Consider the following 27,453-nt stretch of genomic DNA (forward strand, 5'->3'; position numbering starts at 1 on the left):
TGGATGGCTGCAACTAACCTAAACAAATACCTGATTTTCTTTTACCCCATTGAAAATAGTACTTCCTTCATTTCACAAATTAAAAAAAAAAAAATTCTGGTATCAACCCACATTTTGGCTGTCTAGTATTCATTTACATTTAAGGCTCACCAGGACTAATGATTTTTGTAAACCATTTTCTGGGGTGTACCAAAAACATTTGAATAGGTTTAGAATAGCTAGAATAGTTCCTTGACTTTCCTCGAATTTCATTACCCTCTCAGCATGCTTGCAGAGAGCTGGGTGGGTTCATTCTTGCAGTCATACTGCTTATTTAGTGCTGTATTTTTTAAACGTTTCTGTTCAGAGAACTTGCTTAATCTTCCATATATTCTGCTCAGGGCACTTGCAATTATTAGGTTTTGTTTTTTCTTTTTGTTTTTTAACCTTTGATGGTAAGAGGAATACGGGCTGCCACATAGACTTTGTTCTCATTAGTATCACTATTTACAACTCATGTGGACTCAGAAAAACACACACCACCTTTTGGCTTACTTCGAGTATTGAACTGACTGGATCCACTAAACCAACACTAAGATGGGAAAACACACGTGGTTTGGAGCAATAGGAACATCATCATAATTTTTGTGGTTCTATTTCAGGTATAGGAATTATAAAATAATTGGTTCTTTCTAAACACTTGTCCCATTTCATTCTCTTGCTTTTTTAGCATGTGCAATACTTTCTGTGCCAATAGAGTCTGACCAGTGTGCTATATAGTTAAAGCTCATTCCCTTTTGGCTTTTTCCTTATTTGGTTGGTCTTTCCCATTCTGGCCAGAGCAGGGCTGGAGGGAAGGAGCCAGGAGGGAGAGAGCTTCCCACCTTTCCCCTGCTGCGGATGCTGAGTGCTGGGGCGGGGAGCCTTCAGGAGCCCCGTGTCGGCCGCCACGTTGCAGAAAGAGCCAGCCAAGGAGACCTGGGGGAGGAGCCGCAGTGTCCCCTGTCACCACACGGAATAGTGAATGTGGAGTGTGGAGAGGAAGGAGGCAGATTCATTTCTAAGACGCACTCTGGAGCCATGTAGCCTGGAGTTAACCCATTTTCCACGGTCTTTTCTGCGAGTGGGGAGGCCCCTCCTTGGGGTCTGTGTCCTTGAGACTTGGAGCCCTGCCTCTGAGCCTGGACAGGAAGTGTGGCCTGTTGTGTGTGTGCGTTCTGAGCGTGCTGGCCAGTGGCTGTGGAGGGGACCACCTGCCACCCACGGTCACCACTCCCTTGTGGCAGCTTTCTCTTCAAATAGGAAGAACGCACAGTCCTGTTTGCAGACGTTGGTGGGCCCCGAGGCTCCCAGAGCAGCCTCTGTCACCGCTTCTGTGTAGCAAACATTAACGATGACAGGGGTAGAAATTCTTCGGTGCCGTTCAGCTTACAAGGATCAGCCATGTGCCTCTGTACTATGTCCAACTTTGCAATATTTACCGACAGACGTCTTTTGTTCTTTCTTTCCTGTTTTCCATTTTTAAACTAATAACAGCAGGCCTTTTGCGTTTACAATGGAACACAATCACCAAGAAATTAGTCAGGGCGAAAAGAAAAAAAAAATATTATTAATAAGAAACCAACAAACAAGAACCTCTCTTTCTAGGGATTTCTAAATATATAAAATGACTGTTCCTTAGAATGTTTAACTTAAGAATTATTGCAGTTTGTCTGGGCCACACTGGGGCAGAGGGGGGAGGGAGGGATACAGAGATGGATGCCACTTACCTCAGATCTTTTAAAGTGGAAATCCAAATTGCATTTTCATTTGGACTTTCAGGATAATTTTCTATGTCGGTCAATTTTTCGTTTTCCCTAACTCACCCAGTTTAGTTTGGGATGATTTGATTTCTGTTGTTGTTCTTGATCCCATTTCTAACTCAGAATTGTGAGCCTCTATGTTTTCTGTTAGGTGAGTGTGTTGGGTTTTTCCCCCCACCAGGAAGTGGCAGCATCCCTCCTTCTCCCCTAAAGGGACTCTGCGGAACCTTTCACACCTCTTACTCAGGGACGGGGCTGGTGTGTGTGTGGTACACTGATGTGTCCAGAAGCAGCACTTTGACTGCTCTGGAGTAGGGTTGTACAATTTCAAGGAATGTTTGGATTTCCTGCATCTTGTGGATTACTCCTTAGATACCGCATAGATTGCAATATAATGCTGCATGTTCAAGATGAACAGTAGCTCCTAGTAATCATAAAATCCACTCTTTGCACATAGTTTCATCTTTACTGAAATATGTTGCCAAAATTTATTTTTGTTGTTGTAGCTCTGGATTTTGTTTTGTTTTTTAAGGAAACGATTGACAACACCCTTTTACATCTGTGACTACTAAGGAAACCTGTTTCTTTCATAGAGAGAGAAATCTCCAATGCTTTTGAAGACACTAATGCCATGCTATTTCAGACATGGGTGAGGAAGCAGAGCTCTCGGGACCGAAGGCCAGGCTTCTTGAGCTGTGTTGGTTGTCATGGCTACGGTTTCATGAACCACAAGCAGCTCAACAGACTGGTCTGTTGCCTTCTGAAACCCTTTGCACTTCATTTGCACCAGGTGAAAACAGGGCCAGCAGACTCCGTGGCCCAATTCGGTTTCTTCGGTGGTGATATGAAAGGAAAGAGAATTACACTTTTTTTTTTTTTCTGAAGTGGCGTGGAGGCCTTTGCTTCCACATTTGTTTTTAACCCAGAATTTCTGAAATAGAGAATTTAAGAACACATCAAGTAATAAATATACAGAGAATATACTTTTTTATAAAGCACATGCATCTGCTATTGTGTTGGGTTGGTTTCCTCTCTTTTCCACGGACCGTGTTGTGTTTCTGGCATAGGGAAACTCCAAACAACTTGCACACCTCTACTCCGGGGCTGAGATTTCTTTTACATAGATGACCTCGCTTCAAATATGTTACCTTACTGATAGGATCTTTTCTTGTAGCACTATACCTTGTGGGAATTTTTTTTTTTTAATGTACACCTAATTTGAGAAGCTGAAGAAAACAAAATTTTGAAGCACTCACTTTGAGGAGTACAGGTAATGTTTTAAAAAATTGCACAAAAGAAAAATGAATGTCAAAACGATTCATTCAGTGTTTGAAAGATATGGATCTGTTGAAACAATGAGTTTCATACTTTGTTTGTAAAAAAATAAATAAATAAAGCAGAGAAGGGTTGAAAGTACATGTTTTTTTGTATATAGAAATTTGTCATGTCTAAATGATCAGATTTGTATGGTTATGGCCTGGAAGAATTACTACGTAAAAGGCTCTTAAACTATACCTATGCTTATTGTTCTTTTTGTTACACATAGCCCTCGTCTGAGGGAGGGGAACTCGGTATTCTGTGATTTGAGAATACTGCTCATTCCTATGCTGAAAGTACTTCTCTGAGCTCCCTTCTTAGTCTAAACTCTTAAGCCATTGCAACTTCTTTTTCTTCAGAGATGATGTTTGACATTTTCAGCACTTCCTGTTCCTATAAACCCAAAGAATATAATCTTGAACACGAAGTGTTTGTAACAAGGGATCCAGGCTACCAATCAAACAGGACTCATTATGGGGACAAAAAAAAAAAAATTATTTAACCTTCTTTCCCCCCACACCTCATTTAAATAGGGGGGGTAAAACATGATTTCAATGTAAATGCCTCATTTTACTTTAGTTTTATTTTGATTTTTATTGAATATAAAGAGGCCAAAATAAATGCGGATCTACTTCTCAGAATAGTATTCCTGTCCAAAAATCAAGCCGGACAGTGGAAACTGGACAGCAGTGGGGATATTAAGCACCCCACTTACAATTCTTAAATTCAGAATCTTGTCCCCTCCCTTCTTGTTGAAGGCAATTGTTCTGGTAGCTAACTTTCTCCTGTGTAATGGCGGGAGGGAACACGGCTTCAGTTTTTCATGTCCTCATGACTTGCATACAAATGGTTCAACTGTATTAAAATTAAGTGCATTTGGCCAACAGGTAGTATCTATACAATAACAATCTCTGAGAATTTCCATACCTTTTCTTATCTGAAAGGACTCAAGTCTTCCACTGCAGATACATTGGAGGCTTCACCCACGTTTTCTTTCCCTTTAGTTTGTTTGCTGTCTGGATGGCCAGTGAGCCTGTCTCCTTTTCTGTGGCCCATCTGAAGGCCTTCATTGGAAGCGTTGTTTACAGTAATCCTTACCAAGATAACATACTGTCCTCCAGAATACCAAGTATTAGGTGACACTAGCTTAAGCTGTTGTCTTCAGAGCAGTTACCAAGCAGCTCAGTGCACAGGTTTTCTCTGGTTCTTACAGGAACCACCTACTCTTTTGGTAATCTGGTCCAGGAGTGGGGCAAATCCTTTAGTCAGTGCATTGGAACTGTGCATTCGGTTCTGTGAATACTGCCCTTTTTGGCGGGGTTTCTTCCTCTCCCCAGCCTGAACTGCTCAACTCTTAACCCAAATTAGTGTCAGCCGAAAGGAGGTTTCAAGACAGTCCTGTCAGTACTTGTGGTGACCTTCAGATTAGACAGTCTTCATTTCCAGCCAGTGGAGTCCTGGCTCCAGAGCCATCTCTGAGACTTGTACCACTGGATATTTTAATATCAGATCATTACCCACCAAACTTCCAATCGTATGCCTCCCACAGGCCAAGGGAAACAGACACCAGAACTTGGGTTGAGGGCACTACCAGACTGACATGGCCAGTACAGAGGAGAACTAGGGAAGGAATGATGTTTTGCACCTTATTGAAAAGAAAATTTTAAGTGCATACATAATAGTTAAGAGCTTTTATTGTGACAGGAGAACTTTTTTCCATATGCGTGCATACTCTCTGTAATTCCAGTGTAAAATATTGTACTTGCACTAGCTTTTTTAAAACAAATATTAAAAAATGGAAGAATTCATATTCTATTTTCTAATCGTGGTGTGTCTATTTGTAGGATACACTCGAGTCTGTTTATTGAATTTTATGGTCCCTTTCTTTGATGGTGCTTGCAGGTTTTCTAGGTAGAAATTATTTCATTATTATAATAAAACAATGTTTGATTCAAAATTTGAACAAAATTGTTTTAAATAAATTGTCTGTATACCAGTACAAGTTTATTGTTTCAGTATACTCGTACTAATAAAATAACAGTGCCAATTGCAGGTGTGTGTCTTTGCCTTCTGTTGGGTCCTCAAAGAAGAGGCCAGGAAAAGAGTGCTAATTCCTCCTCCTCATTGACTCCCGCTCACGAGTTCTCCCTGGGTAGGTCGGAGGTGGGGAGGTGTGACGTGGGGCATTGCCTTCGCTGCTAATGTTTTGGGGTGAAGAGTATGTGTGAGACGAGGTTCTAAGATAAAAGGCACACAGCCATACCTGATGTCTTGGTTTCTTCAGTTCATGTTTATGCCTCCTAGCTGAACACTGCTGTTCACAAGAGGTATATTTGTCTTTAAACATGTGGTAGCTTCATGGGCTCGTGTGGCATAATCTATACACTCTTTACAGATTTGCTCTAAACTGGTTAGTGGTCTGAAAGTGGAAAATTTATTTTTATTTCCTGTAATTCAAGCTCATTAGAAATTCAGCGAGCAGGCTGGGCACAGTGGCTCATGCCTGTAATACCAACACTTAGGGAGGCCAAGGCAAGAGGTCTGCTTGAGCCCAGGAGTTCGAGACCAGCCTGGGCAACATAGTAAGACCTCATCTCTACAAAAAAATGAAATTAACCGGGTGTGGTGGCACATGCCTGTTGTCCCAGCTACTTGGGGGGACTGAGGTGGGAGGATCACGTGGGGCCAGGAGGTCGAGGCTGCAGTGAGCCATAATCATACTGCTGCACTCCAACCTGGGTGACAGAGCAAAACTCTGCCTCAAAAACAAAAAATACCCAACTCCTTGAGCAGGTCTCTCAGCATGTGGAGGAACCCCATTTACCTCCAGAGTACCACACTACAGCTTTGCACTGGGCCGTCTTGGAAAGATGTGGCTTAGCAGTTGTGCCAGAAAGTAATTCCTCAAGAACACATGGCTTCCAGGTGGAACCACCTGCACCCACCTCAAGTCCTTCCAGCCTTAAGGATACACAGAGGTGGTAGAACGCTTGGGGTTAAATTCATTTTCAGTTAGCCAAGGAGGAACTATCTTCTTGGGAAGGTGTTTTGGACCCTCCTCTGATTACTTCATAGTTGAGGTCCTGACACATTATTTAATAAATATGTGAAAGGGCACACAGCAAACCAGAGCTGCGTAGGTGTAGCTCAGGCTAGCAGGGCTGCCCCAGGTCCTCTAGAGTAGCCCGGGCAAATGTGCCCGTGTGCTGTGGGCAAACCTGGCAAAGCAGACTGCATCTCTGCCTTCCCCTTTTGTGTGAGATGCTGTTTGTTCTGGTAAATTTTGGGGTCCAGTGGCTGTGCTACTTACCTCAGCTGGTGAAATCAATTCGGGGGAACCATAGCTTCAGGTGCTGCAGTGGGGCAGCCCTTGAAACTATCAAAAGCATTGCCAGAGCCCTCAGATGGAGCAGCCAGAGCAGCCCAAGGTGAATGGCATCGAATTCACTCTCCTCTTCCTCCTCCCCCAGCACCGGCACAGGAAGTCCAGTGGGTCAGCAGCAAGGCTGTTAGTTTCATCTCCAGGTCCTGTAGGACACCTGGTCCAAGGGACACTCCAGTGTGGACTCCCCCAGCCCCATTCCTCTCAGAGGCCGAGATGAACCTGCTAAGGCAAGGGGTGATGGAGCCTTACAAGTTCTCTTTATGGGCCAGGTGCAGTGGCTCACACCTGTAATCCCAGCACTTTGGGAGGCCGAGGTGGGTGGATCACGTGAGCCCAGGAGTTTGAGACCAGCCTGGGTAAGATGGCAAAATCCCGTCTCTACTGAAACTAAAAACACAAAAATTAGCTGGACGTGGTGGCGGGCACCTGTAATCCCAGCTACTCTGGAGGCTGAGGCACGAGAATCGCTTGAACCTGAGAGGCGGAGGTTGCAATGAGCCGAGATTGTGCCACTGCACTCTGCCTGGGTGACAGAGCAAGACTTGGTCTCAAAAAAAAAAAAAGTTCTCTTTCCGAAGCCTCTGTTTCAAAATGGTCCTGAGGAGTTTTTGACTTTGTAACTACTCAGGCTCCACTTCCCTAAAAATTGGATTGCTAAGAATCTGCTTTTGGTTTGTGGAAACAAAGGGCCAGTCTGCAAAGTGTTTACAGAAGATGGGTAAAGCAGCACGTGTCCCTACAAAGGACACAGCCCTCAGGGTGCTGCAAGCCGACAGATGGGTGTCACCCTCCCTGACCACTCTATTCTGAAAGAAGCTCCCTTACTACTGCTGGTCCATTTTTAGTAGATTTCTTTAAGATGTCCTCTCCTTCATCCCTTTCCCTTATTTTGCAAGTCTCTTAGAAACTAACATTTGAAGATGCGTGTAAAACACACCTTCCACAGGACCAGCGTGAGAGCCTCATACCTCACACAGACAGGACCACAGAGAGCATGGCGGGGAGCCTGCAGCCAAGCCCCACGTCTTGCTCCATGTTAAACAGCCTCTTGGCCCTCCCGTCTCCAGAGTGCAGCCCTTGTGTTTCTACAGGTCCAAGAATTATTCTTAATGGGCCGGGCACAGTGGCTCACATCTGTAATCCTTGCACTTTGGGGAGGTTGAGGTAGGTGGATGGCTTGAGCCCTGGAGTTTGAGACCGGTCTGGGCAACATGGTGAAACCCTGTCTACAAAAAAATACAAAAATTAGCTGGGCATGGTGGCAGGGAGGCTGAGGTCAGTGGATCACCTGAGCCCGGGAGGTAGAGGCTGTGGTGAGCTGTGATCCTGCCACTGCACTCCAGCCTGGGTGACACGAGACCCTGCCTCAAAAAAAAAAAAAAATTGTTAATGGATTTAGTAGGGGAAAGTATTGCATTGGAGTCAACGCTGCTGGCTGGATTTCTAAATGTATTCTTAAAGGACCAGCAGTGGACCTGTATTATCCCAGTGTGACAGTTCTGGTTGGACCCTTCTCATGCCATCAGTCACCATGGACAATCAGGCCATTCATTCACCCTGGCACAGCAGCACCCTGTGGATTTTCTCTACTCCAGGGTCACTGCTTGCCTTTCCAAAGAAAACTGACTTGTGTACCTGCTCTTCAGCCTTAAAAAGTAAAGTAAAACATCCTGATCTACATACACTTTCCAGGCCTGGAACGCAATACGTCAAAGGTAAGTGGCCGGTCGTCACTTCTTCTGTGTTCACTGTTTAAACAGGCATCCTGGTGGACTGCTGCAGGTCAGCTGCAGAGGCCAGTTCTCCAAGACAATGTCATTGTTCCCAGCCCGTTAACTGACCCATATACAGTAGTGCCGTGTGGTCCTTCGGGGAAAGGATTCACTGGCACACTGAGGGAATGGTTCTAACTAATGTCTCAAACCAATGCCTTTTAGGATGCCACTGATCGAAGAGCTTTGGCTCTTCTTCAGTGTGACTCCATCTGCTAATTTCTTGGGAGACAACCTTCCCTCAAAACATCCTGTGGAATTTCAAAGTAAGACAAGTTGGGACTGAGAAGGGGGGAAAAAAAGATGGAGAACAAAACGAAATGAGAAGCCAGGACGGGGACAGCTTCCTAACAGCGATGGCAAACTGATAGCAACAGATGACTTGACCCTGAAAAGCACATGTAATGAAACTTGCGGGGAAAACACATTGGCCCAACTTTGTGAGTATCAGCTGGGAAAACAATTCATGTACATCTGTCCAGTTAAAAACTGCTTTTGTTCTTTTGCAACAACCAAAAGCTAGAGATGGGGGATGCCAGTTACTCTGACTCCGGCCTGTCCTTCCCCGGCTCCCGCACCGTCCTCCTCTCCTTGCCCCTCCTAAGGTGATTTGTCTGCTAATCACCAGGAGTGGCTTGCCACCGGCCTGTCCAGGAAGACGGCAAAACAAATCCCAAACCATTCAACTTGACTCCTGCAAATACAAACTCCAGCAACTCCATCAAGTCTTAATAGCATTATATTAAAGTGAAACCATCTTCTTTTAAAAAATAAAGAAAAACAAAGGGAGAGAGAAAGAGAAAAAGACAAAGGTGCGAGTGTTGGTTGGAACGAGGTTATGAGTTCTGGGCAGCAGGGCTCTGATGTTGGCCCAATCGGTGCCTTGTGTCTGGGCCCCGAGAAGGCAGGCGGGAGAGCCCCGAAGCCGCCAGGCAGCAGGAGAGAGGAGAGAGGACACAGCATTCCACCATTCGGGAGCAGCCAGAAGCTCTGACGGAACAGAGTAGGAGGGAGATGGGAAAAGCAGGTTTGGATGCTTCCACTCGAGCCAGACACCGTTTCATTTCCGGGGTTAGCTGAACACGGTGTTGTGCTGCTGGGTCACCCGGATGAACGTTGCCCTCCTGCTGAGCTCCTTGAGTTTGGCGGCCCCCACGTAGGTGCACGTGGACCTCAGTCCCCCGAGAATATCCAGGATAGTGTTTTCCACGTCTCCTTTGTAAGGCACTTCCACAGTCTTACCCTCAGAGGCTCTGGAAGACAAAATAAGTTTTCTTTTTACCTAGTTCCCTACCCCCCATGCCCTTAAGAGCCCAGTTAGAATTATTCCCAGCTCCAGCACTTTCTGCAGCCCCCAAGGCACTCAGAAAACCAGACCCCATCCCCACATTTCTACCAAGTGCCAGCGTGATCACCAGCATCTCAGATGAACACATTCCTCCCACCCAAAGGGCACGGGCTCACTGCTGGCTGCCCTGCACGCTGGGAAGAGGAAAGTCCTGGTGAGTAGCCCTTGAAGGAGTTGGAGACCCATACCACCCCACTTTGTGCCATTCTCTCCAGCAAGGTGCTCCCCTCTGCCCCTAACACAAATCACCTTTACCTTTCTATTCTACCTCAACACGCACACCAACTTCCCAACAACCAGGAGCCCAAAATGTCCCCAGAATGGCCCTGGCAGATTCCCCCTGGAAACAGCCTCCTGCCCTCCTAGATCAACAACAGGCAAAGTCCAGAGTTTCACCTCCTGCCTGCTCTAAGATCAGAGACCAAGTGTCTTCAAGGGGGACGACCAGGACAAGGAGGACATAAAATGGGTAACTCAGGTCCTACTAGCTTACATGGAAATCACCAGCAAGGTGATTTCATTAAAGTGGCTCCATTCTGATAGCCTGCCTGTCTTTCTGCTTTGCTGGGTACACCAGTCACCCCCAGTTTGCCTCCCTGTTCTCTTACAGGTCACTACACCTATCGCCCTGCACATGTGTGGGTCCAAGCAAGGTGGAATCAGAGGAGAACCAAGACCTGTCTTAGCACCGGAGGCTTCCAGGCTTTGGATAGCATCTTTCACATTTTCAGAGGAGTATTTAGAAATTCAGAAGGTCTGGCCTATGGCATGAACACTAAGCAACATTTCACTGTCCCCACTGAGCCCATGTCCCTCTCTTCACAAGGCCACCATGTAACACTGCTTGATTGTTACTTGGGTAACACAGGTCATGTTCCCTTACTGCAAAATGGGGATGTGGTCCAGACACATGTATATATTACCAGAATGTGTGTATATTACATATGTGTGTATTATCAGAAGGAAATCTGAAATCTAGGCAAAATTCTAGTTCTCATCTAAGGGCCATGCAAGTTCTAACAAGTACCCAAATTCTGGAAACTTCTGTAGCCATTCTCTTCAGCTGGAAAAAGAACATCAGAGCATCTCTCTCATTTTTTTTTTTTTTTTTTTGAGATGAAGTTTTGCATTTGTCACCCAGACTACAGTGCAGTGGCACAATCTCGGCTCATTGCAACCTCTGCCTCCTGGGTTCAAGCAATTATCCTGCCTCAGCCTCCTGAGTAGCTGGGATTACAGGTGCATGCCACCACTCCCAGCTAATTTTAGTATTTTTAGTAAAGTTGGGGTTTCACCATATTGGCCAGGATGGTCTCGAACTCCTGACCTTAGGTGATCCACCTGCCTTGAAGAGCATCTCTTGACCAGTCATTCGTTACCTAGAATTTCAAAACGGGGTTAACTCTTGGTCGCTGAACAGGCAGGACTACCCTTGGGTAAAATCTAGCTACTTAAACCATCAGCCAGTGTAGAGCCCCAAGCTCAGGAAGCCAAAGTCACTGGTCATACCCAGGACAGTTCAGGGCTCAGCACTCCGTGACCCCAGACAGGTGTCTGTACACATGTGCCTGCAATGACTGACATTTCGTTTTTGTAAGATATTTCCATGGCCTTCCTGGAGCTTGTTGGAAATTTCTAGATTCTCACTGGTGTGAATCTAGAGCTCATTTTTTGCTGATGCTTAAGTCTGCTCATCTGTAAAATGAAGGTACTTCATTCCCGGGGACAGCACGAGAATGAAATAGTTAATGACAGGGAAAGAACCAGCAGTGTGTACATAACTGTGCCATAAGTAATTTGTGAAAGTCAGGAAGCATTCTCATGATGAGATCATGGTCATGAGGCTGAAAACTGCGAGAGAGAGACAGAGAGAGAGAGAGACGGAGACTCAGAAACAGAAAGGCAGGACAGGTACAGCCTGCAAGGCTCAGGCTGCAGCCTTTGGATTAAGGTTCTAATTTTCTCAGCAATTTCCTTCCTTGTTAAAGATTTGAATCCACTTCCAGAATAGAATCTTGCTACTGCTGAATCTCTCTTTTTTTTTTTCTGTTATATCTAAACACTGCTGAAATTACAGGAGACGGTTTTTCTTTCAGCTCTCTGGCTTCTGTTTGTGCCATAGCCTGCTCTGGCCTTCCCGATTCTATAATTGTTTTTAGAACCCAAAAAAGATGCAGCCACGAAGGTGAAAAAGGTACTCCAGGCAAAGCACCTAGCTGCTGCTCACCCATGAAAGCTCCACTTACATTCTGGCGCAGAGGAGACACATGCAAGCCCTTGGATGATGACATGTTGCTGGTAAAGCACGAAGTTTCTTGGCCATAGGTCCAGCTTAGTGCCTCCTCCTTACCCAACTGTGCAACCTCCTCCTCTCTCAGGGACCGCATGGGGGAAAGAGGGCTTCGGGGACTACCTGGAAGAAGTGCATCTCTCATTTCTGATTGATGCAGTCCCCATCGATCTTTCCCATCCTGCTTTTCCCATATTATAATATCTTTATTGGGGTTCACCACCAAAAGAGAAAGAGACTGAGGTGAATGAGAACTGAAGTAAGTCTGCTAGAACCCCACGGAAGAACAGAACTCTGGTAGAATACGCCCCACCCCCCAATCCCCCTACCTACAAATCTCAGTGGAGTTCTGAGATTTTGCTGCTAGCTTGGTATAAACCTTATATAATACATCTGAATCCCAGGTCCTCAAAATGACCCTCTGGGTGTGGAATGAGTGGTAGGAAATAAAGAGTGTCAGTCAGGGAGGGCTTAGGTTTCCACTCTAGCACGGGATAGAGTCTGAAAACTGGAGAGAGAAGCCTGAGGTTTCCTGGAGAAAGGCAACCAGCCGATTCACACAGCCAGCTTCCCTCTGTGGATGGAGGACCTTTGGTCCTGCCCCCATTTTGTATAGCTTGTTGTCGGCACTAATCCTGCTGAGAATAACAGTAGGCCATAGAGGCAGTGAGTATACCGTCACCAGGTTTCTTTTTTTTTTTTTTTTTTTTGACAGGTTATCACTCTGTTGCCCAGGCTGGAGCATAGTGGCACGATCACAGCTCACTGCAGCCTCCAACTCCTGGGCTTAAGCCATCTCCCTGCCTCAGCCTCCTGAGTTGCTGGGAGTACAGTCATGTGACACCACACCCAGCTAATTTTTAATCTTTTTGTAGAGACAGGGTCTTGCTATGTTGCCTAGGCTTAACTGGAACTCCTGGGCTCAAGCAGTCCTCCAACCTTGGCTTCCAGAAGCACTGGGATTACAGGCATGAGCCACTGGGCCTGGCCCCATCATCAGGTTCTTAAAACACACATGCAGAGAGTTAAAATGGAATTGAATCAGGAAAAGACCCAGGTGTCTTTGGAGACCATGGATTAAAAACACACATCAGGAGCAGGGCGCGGTGGCTCAGGCCTATAATCCCAGCTCTTTGGGAGGCCGAGGTGGGTGGATCACTTGAAGTCAGGAGTTCGAGACTAGCCTGGCCAACATGACGAAATCCCATCTTTACTAAAAATACAAAAATTAGCTGGGCGTGATGGCAGGCACCTATAATCCCAGCTACTCGGGAGGCTGAGGAGGAGAATCACTTGAACCCGAAAGGCAGAAGTTACAGTGAGCTGAGATCATGCCATTGCACTCCAGCCTGGGTGGCAGAGCATGACTCCTCCACAAAAAAAAAATAAAAAATACAAAATAAACACACATCAGCAGAAGTAAGCCCCACTTCTACAGGGGATAACACAACTAAATGGCTGAAAATGCTGCTGTGTCGACTCTCAGAGCCTGGAGGCAGGTGAGACGCAGTATGAGCTGTATGCAGCATTCTTCAGGAAAGGCCTGGCTACCGTGCAGCGGTCTAGACCACACCTATGGTTTTCTGTGCAAAAGGAGAGCCATTCTTCAACTCAATCCTTTCATCCTGAACTCTTCTCAAGCTAGAGATCTAAGTTTACAGGGATAGCTCAGCACAGGCTCTACTGGAAGGACAAGGGAATAATTCCGCCCATCCCCAGAGGTCTGGAGTATTGCCTTCAGGACTGGTACCCACTCACATACACCCCTGGTCACACTTCCAACCCGTCCCCAAACACTGCTTCTCTGTACTTGCTTTTGGGAACCCCAAACACTGCAAATGCTAACTGGATACAAATTAGGGCTCTTTTAAAAGAACCCCTTCCCACGGTATGTTAATATACACAGAGCTGCTGTTCAGACCTGCTTCCATCCCATCGCCGTAAGAAGCAAGGGCAAGGCCAGGCCTCGAGGGTGCGCCCCGGAGCCGCCTCCTCACCTGTACTCAGCCACTCCTCCCGCGTGCTTCTTCATGGCCGTGTCAGAGCTCATCCCGTAGAAGAGCTTGAGCTTCCGTCCGTTCCTCTCAATCACTTCTCCAGCACACTCCGTATGACCTGAAAACATTCCTCCCAGCATGACAAAATCTGCTCCAGCTCCTAAATGCCAACGGTGGGGATAAAAGGGAATAGCAGAGAAAAGAGCTCAGGGGAAACAGACTCTCAAAAAATACACGTGCTTGCCCAGTTCACCCCCCTCCCCCACAGCTATAGCCAAGAGAAAGGCTGGACCTCTCTTGCCTATCTCCTGGAAAAAGGAAGGCTTCCATGCAGGGAGACAGGGCCATGGGACACTGGGAGAAACAAATGCAGCCTACTGAAGGCTAGTGTCCCATACACTGGACCATGCTGAATGGCTTTTAATGGCTAACTAGGAGCACCTTCCTCAGATCTCTTTCAGAATCAGAGAAACATTAAGAATTGTGCAGTATTCCGCCAGGCGCGGTGGCTCACGCCTGTAATCCTAGCACTTTGGGAGGCTGAGGTGGGTGGATCACTTGAGATCAGCAGTTCAGGACCAGCCTGGCCAACATGATAAAACCCCATTTCTACTAAAAATACAAAAATTAGCCGGAAATTGCTTGAACCCGGGAGGTGGAGGTTGCAGTGATCTGAGAGCATGCCATTGCACTCCAGCCTGGGCAACAGGGCAACAGAAGACTTCGTCTCAAAAAAGAAAAAGCGGGGGGCGGGGGGGCAGTATCTTAGAAAGCATGTTATCTAATCTTGTGCTTAATGCTATGACTCCTCTATGATGCCCCCTCAGGTGTCTGGTCTGTATCTGAAGCTCTCCGCACTCTGACATTCCCTGTGCTTATACATCAGGAAAGGGCCTCAGAACAGACTGAAGCTCCTACACTAGAGACAGCTTCAAGGAAAGAAGCCCTTGTGTCATGGAAGTCATGTGAAACTCCACCTGCACCACCACAATGCTACGCATTAGACTTCCCGAGTAAATACTCTGCCAGACTAATCACCGAATGACAGCACATTTCCAGGACAGGCACAGGAGACAGAGGTACTGAAGCTGCCTGTCTTTGTGGGCTATGCTGGAACAGGCCCAGGGCTGGCTCTGTTTATCCCAAGTGCATGGCACATGGTAGATGCTGAATGATTAGCTGTCAAAAAAGTAAAAAGAACATGTGGGAGAAATAATAAAAATAGTTATCATTCCCCATCTCGTTCATGGATCACTGTGCAGAGGGATTCTTCATTGCCTATTAACTAAGGAACTGCTACAACTTCCCCTGAGTAAGTCTTACTGAGGGTTTACATTTAGAACAGAACAAGACAGTAGCAAGGTGCAGATGTATTAAGTAATAGGATGAAGGAGGAAGGGAGCCTGGCAAATCCTAATTAGGAGGAGGAAACATAGGAACCCCTGAAAGTGGCCCTGATACCTTCGATTTGGTCATTTAAACATTGGCAGAGCACTCTGGGTTTTGCATTGGCGTTACCGCCCCTTCCGTTCAGCATGACAGAAAGGCATGCTTTTCTGGCACTCAGGGAAGCAAAGCACAGCGCAACCTTCCTACGTGGCAGCAACCTCTGAAGACCCTCCCTTTTGGGCTTCCTAACACGAATGTGACTCCCTGGTCCTCCTGCCATAATTTTAAGGAGACAGAGGATAACTGGTGTTCAGCCAGGATTCTTGACAACCACAATTCAGGAGCACAGCACCTCCTCGGCAGCTGCAAAGGAGCAGATGTCAACAGCAGGAACGCAGAGCACAGACCCACCGAAAGAACACTTTGAGGGGGTTCCCAACCATTTTCATTTCGGGACACTCTTGCATCCTTCCCTGACATGGTCCCTCTCACACCACTGAGTCTTGGCACAGGTATGGCTACACTGACTGAGAGACAGCGGAGGAGGGAATGACACCCAAAGGAGACTGAGCTGAGTGTGGTCCAAAGGCTGGGAACTGTGATCTACAAGGCACCTTCTCAACAACCAGCCACTTTAAATGTGTTCGGCTCTCTCTGTGTACAGAGAGCACGTGTGAGGCAACACAAAAGAGTCCAAGACGGACCACCACCTGTATTAAGAAGATTCAGCTCAAAAACCAACCGTAAAAATGCCCTTGGCGGATGATCCTTACAATACAGGGTAAGTGACAATACTAGTTAGCAGAGGCACTGTGTTCTCCCTGTTCTGCCCCTGATTGTAGGACTGTGACCTTGTCATTCACTCCTAGAGCCTCAGTCCCCTCAACCTTAAAAGAAGAAGCTGGAATCACTGGAGGGTTTGTAGATTCCCTTCCACAGATAGGATTTATGATTAGGATGAGGTTAAATCCCATTTTTCATGACATTCTTTGGGTTGCTATGAAACCTTGTTGCTAAGAACACCATCCTAATGTTTTCCTTTGTCACTATCAGGGTTGTTGTCTGAACATTTTTTAATTTTTATTTTTTATATTTTTTTGAGACAGGTCACTCTGTCACTCAGGCTGGAGTGCAGTGGCGTGATCTCAGCTCACTGCAACTTCTGGCTCCTGGGTTCAAGTGATTCTCCCACCTCAGCCTCCTGAGTAGCTGGGATTACAGGCGTGCACCACCACACCCAGGTAAAATTTTTTTTGGTATTTTTAGTAGAGATGGGGGTATTGGCCAGGTTGGTCTCAAACTCCTGGTTTCAAGAGATCCGCCCACCTCGGCCTCCCAAAGTGCTGGGATTACAAGTGTGAGCCACGGCACCCAGCCTGAAAAAAACAAAAACAAAAACAAACAAACAAACAAAACAAAACAAAACACACACACACACACACACACCAGAATTCCTATGACAGAAAGTTTCCTGCCACCATTTTTTTTTTCTGGCATCAGCAAAGGGCTGACGCGTGAGAGCTCCGTTTTTGCTCCAGCCGGCACCCACAACCCCCATTTCAATTCTGGAGCCCGCAGCCACAGGGCCAGCTCTGACTTCCGAATGCAGTTTGCAGTTCAGTGGCCAACACGGGGCTCGGCAGCTGTACTTTACTGTTTGTGGTGTTGAGAGGCTTTCCCGAGAAAAGCTCAGGACTTGCTGCCCACCCACCACCGCTCCCTGATCCCCAATCCCTCGGGCTCACAGCAGGCACTGCTGCCCCCTAGTGGGAGGCAGGCTCCAGCCTCCAGTGAGAAACCACTGCAGGATTCCTCCAGTCCCTTCCACCGGACTTCTCCAGGCTGGGTCCAAAAAACTCTGTCTGTAGTTCCTACACATCACACCTGTCACGGTTCCCTTGGACAGGTCCCCTGAGCCTTCTCTTCCCTGGGATGAAGAGGCCTTGACTTCACCCACTCCTGGTTTGCAGGACGTTACGCCTAGATCCATCTCCTAGGGCATTTGTGGCCTGCTCTACCATGGACCAGAACCAAATCAATGCTGGGATTTGGGCCAATTGGGACTGAAACCCAGGGAGAGGAAACTCCAGGAGGCCCAGAACTTCCCCAGCAGGTCCCTCTCCTCATTCAGGTTGCCACCTGGAGAGGTGCAAGGAGCTCTCTTCCTCCTTCCTTCCCTCCCTCTGCACCAGGGCCCGGCCTTACCAAATGCTTTGGCGACATCCCCTGGACACGTGCAGCCTCCATCCTTCACAGAGGAAAAAGCAACGACAAGACATCAGCGGGAGCTCAGCCAGGTTGTCCCCGGATGATCCAGTGACTGGGGGTTCAGACCCACCACAGCCCCCAGCAAGCCCATGAGCCCAAGTCCCCCCACCATGGCTGTTGTTGTCTGATCGAGTGTACTCCCCTCAATATCGCACCTTTCACTCCCCAGGCCCATCCAGGCTTCCTCTGTGGGTTAGAGGCTGGCACCACCCACTGCCCACCTGGGCTCGGGCACTTCTGTTGCAGAGCAGGAGGCAGCAGGGGCTGTGAGTGGTGGAGGGGCTTGGCCCTCATCCCATGCCAGCCCCTTTTATAACACACCCAGCCATTCCACCGCCCATGCTCATTCTCACTTAGAAGCCACCTTTCCTTCTCTGGCTGCTGTGAGGTGAGATTTATTTAGTACAAGGGTTGAATTCTTTTAAGAGCCAAGAAAAGGACATTGAGTTAATCCTTTTATCTTTCCAGGTACTTTCATGTTTCCTATTCCTCATGTATGGTACACAGTTACCTTAAAATCAAACATCTGTTCTTTCACCCACACTGTCCACGCAGACCACACTTGGGCTGGTTTAATGTGTAGCAGGGCCAGTCTGTTATCTTGGGCTGCCCAGCAAGGTTCAGCTGTGGGAGGTAATGTTTAAACACCAGCCACACAGTACAAGTCTTCCAGGATGCAGAGCTAGCTGCATTTTCTTTTCTTTCTCTCTCTCTTTTTTTTTTTTTTTTTTTTTTTTGAGACAGAATCTCACTCTTGTCCTCCAGGCTGGCGTGTAGTGGCGTGATCTCGGCTCACTGCAATCTCTGCCTCCCAGGTTCAAGCAGTTCTCTTGCCTCAGCCTCTTGAGTAGCTGGATTACAGGCGCCCACCACCAAGCCCGGCTAATTTTTGTACTTTTAGTAAAGACAGGGTTTTGCCACGTTGGCCAGGCTGCTCTCAAACTCCTGACCTCAGATGATCTGCCCACCTCGGCCTCCCAAACTGCTGGGATTATAGGCGTGAGTCACCACACCCAGTCGCTAGCTGCATTTTCTTATAAACCCAAGACACCAAATGCCCAGAATGCTACCTACTATTCCTAATGTAGCCTGGGTGCAATTCAAGGGGCAAATGGACAGCAACAGTACGCTGGAGCAGCAGCCAGACACTATGGCGCAAGGGGAGACAGCAACAGTGTCAGGGCTCACGTGACGGTGACACAGCCCACAGCTAAGTGTGGGTCTAGGAGAAACAGCAGGGCCTCAGAGGGAAGCACCTGTCCCCAGAAGATGGGACCCACGTTGGGAAGGAACAGAGAAAAGACAGGGTACCCAGACTACCCCATGTTACAATCTGCAGGAAGGTGCACGCACCTCTGCAGTTGGAGGGCAGGGAAATGGGATGAGCTACCTTGTAAAGAACATCTCCAACTGAGAACATAGGGTCTCTGTGACTCAGTCCCCTTTCTCTATGTACCAATGAGGCCTGTCACTCCAGGAGCTAGAAGTCCAATACTGTTTCACTACTGCTTTGCAGCTCTGATCAAAAGGTTAAGTGTGAAGGCTGCACCTTTTCTTTACAAACATTTACTGACCATAGTTATTTCCTCAATCAAATGTGTTATTCATACATGGCTTCTCTGACCCCCAGAGGGCCACAGAGCACTGAGGAATAATTATTTCAGAGGTGGTCTCATATGTTATCTGGCCCAAACCCTCTGTGTGAAGACAGGAACAGGGCTTGTGGCTCTATACCCCCTTGTTAACGCTTCAAAATCCTGGCATATTTATTTACTTTACCTTTCAAAGGTACAACCTCAAAATACCCTTCACTTGCCCTGCCAATTAATTTTAAAGTGCTTTATCTCTTTATCAAAACCAGCTCTACACAGTGTTTCACACTTCTGGCCTCAAACACATTACATAAACTCATGCTCCCATTAAAATAAGTCCTTTTAAAACATGACTTTTTAAAAAATCACTCTTGGCCGGGCGCGGTGGCTCACGCCTGTAATCCCAGCACTTTGGGAGGCCAAGACGGGCGGATCACGAGGTCAGGAGATCAAGACCATCCTGGCTAACACGGTGAAATCCCATCTCTACCAAAAATACAAAAAATTAGCCAGGCGTGGTGGCGGGCGCCTGTAGTCCCAGCTAATCGGGAGGCTGAGGCAGGAGAATGGCGGAGCTTGCAGTGAACCGAGATCGTACCACTGCACTCCAGCCTGGACGACAGAGCGAGACTCCGTCTCAAAAAAAAAACAAAACAAAACAAAATCACTCTTTTCTTCACTCATTTGTGTCTCCTGTGGTGTCCTGAATATTTTATATCACTGTGGTCAGTGATGAGGCCTGAATCAGGAACCCTGTGCCACTGGGACCCCAAGAAAATCAGCCTTTCTCTTCCCAGGATGGGCCAAGAGATCCACAGTTAATACAACTGTATGGCGTGTTGCAAAAGGGAAATCATATTTACGGCGTCATCTGCTCACAGGGTGCTTTGGTATTTGCACTTGTGAAATGGGCAGCATAGACCAAACAACCATATGTGGTAAATGGTTGCACATTTAACCAAGAGCAATCCGACTTCACATGATGCCTTAGGACAGAAAGGGCAGTCTACTTCCTGCTACTGTGTATATTTCCAAAAGTGTTCAGAGTGTCTTTTCACGTTCTCGGGAAGCAGAGTAGCTCCAGCAATCTAAGACATACATGTATATTCACACATAAATATTCATAGCTGCTGAAAGGTTGTTAAAAACAACAACATTTGGGCTAGTATTTTGTTCTGTGCAAGTATTCAAGGCAGTAATTTACAAGGAGTCCTTGTTTTTTCTAAAAGAGTTAACATTATATTTAAGTACAAACGGCATAATGGGACATGAATGATAACTTGTGAACTGTCAGCTTGCCTCTTTTGCTTAAAAATACTCGCTCAGGCCAGGCACGGTGGCTCACACCTATAATCCCAGCACTTTGGGAGGCTGAGGCGGGCAGATCGCCTAGGGTCAGGAGTTTGAGACCAGCCTGGCCAACATGATGAAACCCAGTCTCTACTAAAACTACAAAAATTAGCTGGGTGTGGTGGCACGTGCCTGTAATCCCAGCTACTCGGGAGGCTGAGGCAGGAGTATCGCTTAAACCCAGGAGACTGAGGTTGCAGTGAGCCGAGATCATGCCACTGCATTCCAGCCTGGTTGACAGAGCAAGACTCTGTCAAAAAACAACAAAAAAAAAAAAAAAAAAGGGAAAAAAAAATACTTGCTCACATGTTGAATACTCACAATGAAAAAAGAAAAAAGAAAAATACTTGCTCATTCCTAAAACAAAGGAAGGATGGTGATGGCAAACATGGAGTAGGCAGAGAAAAGAGTTCAAGTCAGTCACCTACTAAAAACCAGCAACTATTATGAACTTACAAGTCATTTTGCCATTCAAAGTCATGAACCTGAAGGAGATATTGTGTAAACGGCGGGGGGGGAGGGGGGAAATGAGGCTCAGAAAGGTTGAGCAACTCTTCTAAGGTCACACAGCTATAAAAATGGAAAAACAAGTTTAGAAACAGTGGTTATCTTAAGATGATAGCATTACTGCTAATACTTATTTTCCTTTTTGTGTTGATTTGCATTTCTAACTTTTCCTAGGTTAAACATATTTTGTTGGGAAAATTTTCCAGCCTCAAAAAAAAGATTAATTATTTGAATGAATTTGTTTAGGTATTTCTAAATAATGGTGTGACAACAAAAAATTAACTGATCTCACCTTAATCTTCACCTATGCAGGAAGTATCCTGAATTTTTCCTCTCTGCTTCTCTGAAGCCCATGTGGGCCACAATAAGTAGAAACATGACTGAAGGCCAGCCTCTTGGGTATCAGCACATGCTGAACAGATACCATATTGTGGCTTCCTTTGAACTTCAACAGCACCAATGTGCTAATTCAGCAAATAAAGTGTAAAATGGGACAGCCAGAAGGAAATTGGACCAAGTGGCAGGATCCAAAACATCTGGTGGGTTTCCAGCAGGTTCAGGGCTACTGGCAAGTAAGAGAAACATGCCCGTGCCCTGTTAGACAAAGGTAGTGTAGGGGCAATGGCTGCTTTAAACCCCAAGACACTCAGCTGCTTACAAGGACTGAGCTGAGGGCAAGGGTCCAAATTCTACTAAGTCCATTCATTTGCTTTTCTGGCTAAATGGAACTCCTAACCCCATCTAGGAGACCTCTCAGCACTGATGTAAAAGGAACCTCGGAGGCCGGGCACGGTGGCTCACGCCTGTAATCCCAGCACTTTGGGAGGCTGAGGCAGGTGGATCACAAGGTCAGGAGTTCGAGACCAGCCTGGCCAGCATGGTGAAACCCCACCTCTACTAAAAATACAAAAAAAAATTAGCTGAGCATGGTGGCACGTGCCAGTAATCCCAGCTACTCGGGAGGCTGAGGCAGGAGAATTGCTTGAACCTGGGAGGCATTCTAGCAGCGAGCCGAGATCATGCCACTGCACTCCAGCCTGGGCGACAGAGCAAGACTCCATCTCAAAAAAATAAATAAAAAAGTAAAATAAAAATAAAAATAAAGAACCTCAGAGAACACAAGCAAGATCAGAAGTGCTACCTTCCTATTGCACCAGTACCCCAGGCTTGGGATGTCATTGTCCCTAACTGTTAAATTCAGAGAAGTTGCCGCCTTGGGCACCAGCAGATGAGACCTGGTTCAGGAACACTCACCCAGCCAGCGTATGCTGAGCCTCTACTCTATAAGCCAGTGGCTCTCACACTTAAGAGGACATCAGAACTACCTGGAGGGCTTTTGTTAAAACAGGTTCCGGGGCCTCACCTGCAGAGTTCTGATTCAGTAGGTAACGTCGCGGGTGGGGCCCAAGAATTTCTAACAAGTTTTCATTTGATACTCATGCTGCTGGTCTGGGCACCAGGCTTAAGAGAACTGCTGAGATACACTATAAGTTAGGTGGTACTGTGTAAAGAGATGCTAACTTGATTTCCAATCAGATTCACCTCTGGGACACACAGAGCCTCTACCTCACCCTACCACCAATCTTCGGCTAAACAGCCCTGTAAACTAAGCAAGTCTGAAGTTTCTACAAAGACATGAGGATCTCAGCATATGTTCAGAGTAAAACCTTATTAATCTGAACTCCACTACTTAGGAAATAGTGGTCACTCAAGTAACACTTATGATACAGGGTCCACCTTTTGACTTGATGGAGATGCTCAATGGTTAACATTATTAGGTAATGGAGACAGGACTAATTACATATGGGGATTTGGGGGACCACCCTCTGAAAGAGTCAGTTCACTAGCATGGGGTCTGGGAATGTTGATTTGTAAAAGCCTCTCTGGTGATCCTCATGCAGCCAGCCTCAGACAAGGCTGCACTCAGGATTTGAGAACCACCGACATACTGCGGAATGGTACTACTGCTTGGCCGCTCCCGTGAGTTGAATAACCTCTTAGCCAATGTAGACCGACAGTTCTATGTCAGCCTTTTACACACTAGTTGCTCGGTAAATGGATATAAATTTGTTCACTGGGGCAAAGGGTATTGAGTGGAGGGTCTTAGAACTCTGTCATTAACCAATAAACCTTTAACCATTTATTTTAGATTCTATCACAGTAGATGCTTAATAGATACTTGCTGGATGAATGGATGGGTGGGTGAAAAACTTGGATGAGGCATTAGAAGGAGCTCAGGCAATCTGCACTGGACAGCGAGTGAAAGACCTTGATCCTAGCTTCAGTTGTTACCTCAGCACCATTCCCAAGACTCATCATCTATGGACTAAAAGCTGCCAGGTCTCCAACCATGAACACAATGCCTCATGTGTAATTTCCCTTCTGATGCCCCTCAAGCACCTCAAAATCAACAGACACGTGCCATAGTGAACACCACACCAGCCCCGAACCTCTTCCTTTGCAGCCATCTTCCAGGTGAGCCAGCACGTGAGCCAGCACGTGAGCCAGCACGTGAGCCAGCACGTGAGCCAGCACGTAAGCCAGTCGTAGCCTTGCTCCTCCTTCTCCTTCTCCAGGGCCCTCCAAGCACCTACTCCATTGCCGACACTTGTTTAATTCTGCCTCCCAAATGTCAGTCAATTCTGGAGACGGCTCTCAAGCCTGCTACAGGGCACAGTCACCTCCCCACTGAATTACTAATGCTGTCCCAGCTGGGCTCTTTTTTATCTTGCCCCTTTCAATCCGCCCCAAGGCAGTGAGTTGGGCACTCGCCTGCTCAGACCTCTGCAATAGCTCCCTGGTGCTCTTGGAGAAGTCCCATCCTCAAAGCTGGATCCCACCGCTTTTGTCCATTCTTGCCTTCAAGCTTATCTCCTGCTGCCCCTCACGCCTGCCCCTCTCAGCTCACTCGCCCCAGATGCAGTGACTGAGATTTGGTTCCCCAGTGCTTTTCTGTTCCTTTCTTTCTTCTCATCTGAAAAATTCCTTTTCAACCATCAGGTCTCCCTATTACACTCCAGGAAATCTTCCCTGACCCTGAATATGGGATACGTGGCCTGTTATGGGTTGAACTGGGTCCCCCCAAAAACTTGCATGTTGCCATCCTAACCCTTAGCATCTCAGAATATGACCTTATTTGGAAACAGGGACAATGGACATGTCATCAGTTCAGATGAGGACATCCTGGAGGAGGGTGGCCCCTGATCCAAAAGGACTAGTGTCCTCAGGAAAAGAGGATGTTTGCACACAGACACATACACACAGGGAGGATGCCACAAGCTAAGGAACCAGCAGAAGGTCACAGAGGCCTGGAACAGATCCTTCCCTGGGGCCCTGAGAGACAGCATGGCCCCCCAACACCCTGATGTTGGGCTTCTCGTCTCCAGAACGGTGAGATACTGAAATTTAAGCCCCCAGTCTGTGGGGCTTTGCTACAACTGTTCTAGCAACCTGTGGCCTGGCCTACCCTGTGCTCTAAAAGCTGCCTGCACATCCCTCATCGGATGCACCACCAACCTGCTCGTATGGCTTCTGCCTGCCAGGCCTGCCACCCTCACTGTGGAATTCGTGGGCAGCAGAGCCTCTGTTTCTGCTGAATGTCAGCACTGTGATCGCAGTGCCCAGCTGCTTCCTGTGCCCACAGGATGCTCAGTCAGTGAAAGAAGAGCAGCGAGGGTGCAGGGGGCCTCCCAAGACACCCCAGCCCCAGCCCCAGCTCCAGCTCCAGCCCCGGCCCCAGCCCCCGCCCCGGGCGGAGACTCACAGAGATGATGTGGCCCTGCAGGCCATGGGCGGAGTCGGCACACTCAATGACGGCGCTCAGCTGGGGGTACCCTACTCCTGTCTTGGTGCGGGTGGTGCACACAGAACCTGCACAGAGAAAGAAGTTGACCCCCAAAGAGATGGTTATACATGAGAACACTGTGACATGAAATGTGCCCCCATCACCTTCGCAGCCCCGCTCTAGTGACCAGGGTGAGCCTTTGTGGCAGAGGAGATGTGGGGAATGGGCTGCCCACCTGCACGCTGGAGGTTGCTGTAAACCACACCACCTGGTCATGTACCCCTTCAGTCCTCATCACTGTCACTGCCTGATGTCCCAAACATCGCCTTCCCCTCTACCACGCACCTGTCACTGCCACTCCTCCCTGTGGCATCGGCTCCCATGCAGTGGCCAAGCACTCATCTCTCCACACTTAAACGCCTACTCCTTTCCACCTTTCCACAATCTATGCTCTGCTTTAAACAACCTCTCAGAATCCTCCCACAGCCTCGCAGCTTCTTTACCTTCAAACTTTGCCAAATGACTCACCTTTTTTAAGTCTCACTGCCTGGACTGTAAAATGCAAAGAGAAACACAGTCTCCCGGGGTTGTGACAGAGGGCAGATGGCACAGGGAGGGATACCTCTTAGCCCAGGGCCTGGCCTGCAGCAACCACACCCTTCACACCCTCACCTGCTCTCACTCAGCTCTGTGCTCCACAGGGCCCAGCTGCTTGTCCATCTCCCTCCTGGTTGCCCCACCTCAAGTCCCTTGCAGCCCAGCCGGAGGTTCACTTCCACGCAGGGCTCACGCCAGCACCCTCCTGCCTGCCTGTGCCACAGTCAGCCCCAGTCTTGGTTGTTCTCCCAGTTAGGTCCAAGCCAAGTCACACTCTGACCTCATTATCATACCTCCCCTTATTCAAGCTTCCCAGTGCCCCCGCAGCACCCCACTTTACCCAGATCAGCAGAATCCAGCTCCACCTGCTCCCCTCCCTCCCCACTGCTTCTCCAATGGGGCAAGTTTCTTCCCACCACAGGGACTCTGGACACAATGTTCTCTCTCTCGGACACTCCCCTCTATACCAGCCCGCCCAGCCAACCCCTTCTCATCTTTCCAGCTTCTTCTTAAATGTCACTGCCCCAGGGGAGTTGTTCATCGCAGTTTCAAAAAGAGGCATTTCAATCAGGATCTGTGTGAGAATGTTAAGGGTCTGTCTTCTCTGCTGGGTGGTCGGCTCCATGGACATTCGCTGTTGTTATCAGGTGCTGAGAACACAGCCTCGTATACAATAAGGCACTATAAATAGTCACTGAAAGAATGTGTGGACTCAAGAATGAATGAGTCACCCACATCCCTCTCTCCACTGCCACTCACTCAGACCCTCCCGGATGTCTTGTGGTGTGCATGAGAGGGCGCTCTGAGAACAGGGTAAAGGTAGAAGTGAACTCCTCCCTCCCACCAGACCCGGAGGTGGGATGCTTTGAGGCCCAGCCTCCTCTCTGGCTCTCGGCCACCACTACCTTGTAGGATGCTAATTTCTGTCTGTGTTCCCCAGGCCTGGATTTAGCAGAGAAACCAGGAGAGACAGGGCAAGCCCCTCTCCTGCATCAGCTGTGGGGCAGAGTCCACAGAAGTGCTGTAGCTCCCTGTGTCCTGCCATGTGTCACTCACAGTCCTGGAGCCAACAAGTCTCATTCCCACGAAGGCGCCTTCCCTCCGCCCTGCAACCGGAGGTTGTGCAGAATAAGAGGTGTAACCCCTGGTTCAGCCTCGGCTGTTCTCCTCCTCTCCCATTCAATTGCTAGATCCGGGAGTGGGGGCCTCAGCTGCAGTAGGCCTGGGGCTCTGATCATAGTGAGGGCCCTATAAAGGGTAGACCAGTTGCCTTTCTTGGGAACAGCCAACAGCCAAGGAAGAAGCTTTAAATAAGGCACAGGTGGTTTTGATTAACACCCAGGTGAAAAAAGTTGGCACATATTTTCTCCCGACTAGAGGGGCAGGGAATCCATTTCTGATGCTTTTTTTCCCCAGTTCCCAGGGGTTGCTCAATAATGAAGGAAATCTATCAATCAATAGACATCCAGTACTGCTATCATTTAGATATATAATACGCAATGTTTTTACCATAAAGAATGTGTGAGACTTAAATATGGTCTCCAAACAATTTAAAGAAGTGGCTCCCGTGCATCAGGCTCAGAGAAGGCCCCTTGTTCTCTTTAGTCACATCTGTTCTACACAGACAGCCAGAGAAGTGGGGAGAGATAATGAGAGCAGAAGGACAATACAGCTTCTGGGGAAATAGAATGCAGACACAAAGATGTGCAAGAAAACAAGTGTTGTAAATGCTTGAGATCACATCTAGAAAAGCTTTGAGAAGGCCGGGTACGGTGGCTCACACCTGGAATCCCAACACATTGGGAGGCCAAGGTGGGCGGATCACCTGAGGCCAGGAGTTCGAGACCAGCCTGGCCAACATGGTGAAACCCCATCTCTACTAAAAGTACAAAAAATTAGCCAGATATGGTGGCGCATGCCTGTAATCCCAGTTACTCGCGAGGCTGAGGCAGAAGAATTACTTGAACCTGGGAGGCGGAGGTTGCAGTGAGCTGAGATTGCACCACTGCACCCCAGCCTGGGCAATAGAGCAACACTGTTGTTTTATTTTTCAAAAAAAAAAAAAAAAAAAAAAAA

The 27,453-nt window shown here is 47.6% G+C and overlaps 1 protein-coding gene across 2 annotated transcripts in view; it reads right to left on the bottom strand.

Moving 5' to 3' along the window:
- Positions 1-8,976: 8,976 nt before the first annotated feature.
- Positions 8,977-27,453, bottom strand: part of GMPR (guanosine monophosphate reductase) — a 48,480-nt gene continuing 30,003 nt past the window's right edge. Inside the window, exons 6-10 of one of the 2 annotated variants that reach the window (XR_001888194.1) lie at positions 24,760-24,866; positions 17,485-17,527; positions 13,891-14,050; positions 11,850-12,016; positions 9,425-9,508 (exon numbers count right to left, since the gene is read on the bottom strand). Coding sequence is in view for 1 of the 2 variants with exons in the window: in XM_017887088.1 (XP_017742577.1) it covers positions 9,328-9,508; positions 13,891-14,050; positions 17,485-17,527; positions 24,760-24,866 (491 nt within the window). In the remaining variant the exon portion in view is untranslated. Of the gene's footprint in view, positions 9,509-11,849; positions 12,017-13,890; positions 14,051-17,484; positions 17,528-24,759; positions 24,867-27,453 lie in introns of both variants that reach the window. The other variant, XM_017887088.1, reaches the window with a different exon arrangement.

This window comes from Rhinopithecus bieti, unplaced genomic scaffold (assembly GCF_001698545.2).
Source record: "Rhinopithecus bieti isolate Rb0 unplaced genomic scaffold, ASM169854v2 scaffold_16601, whole genome shotgun sequence".
Taxonomy (NCBI): domain Eukaryota; kingdom Metazoa; phylum Chordata; class Mammalia; order Primates; family Cercopithecidae; genus Rhinopithecus; species Rhinopithecus bieti.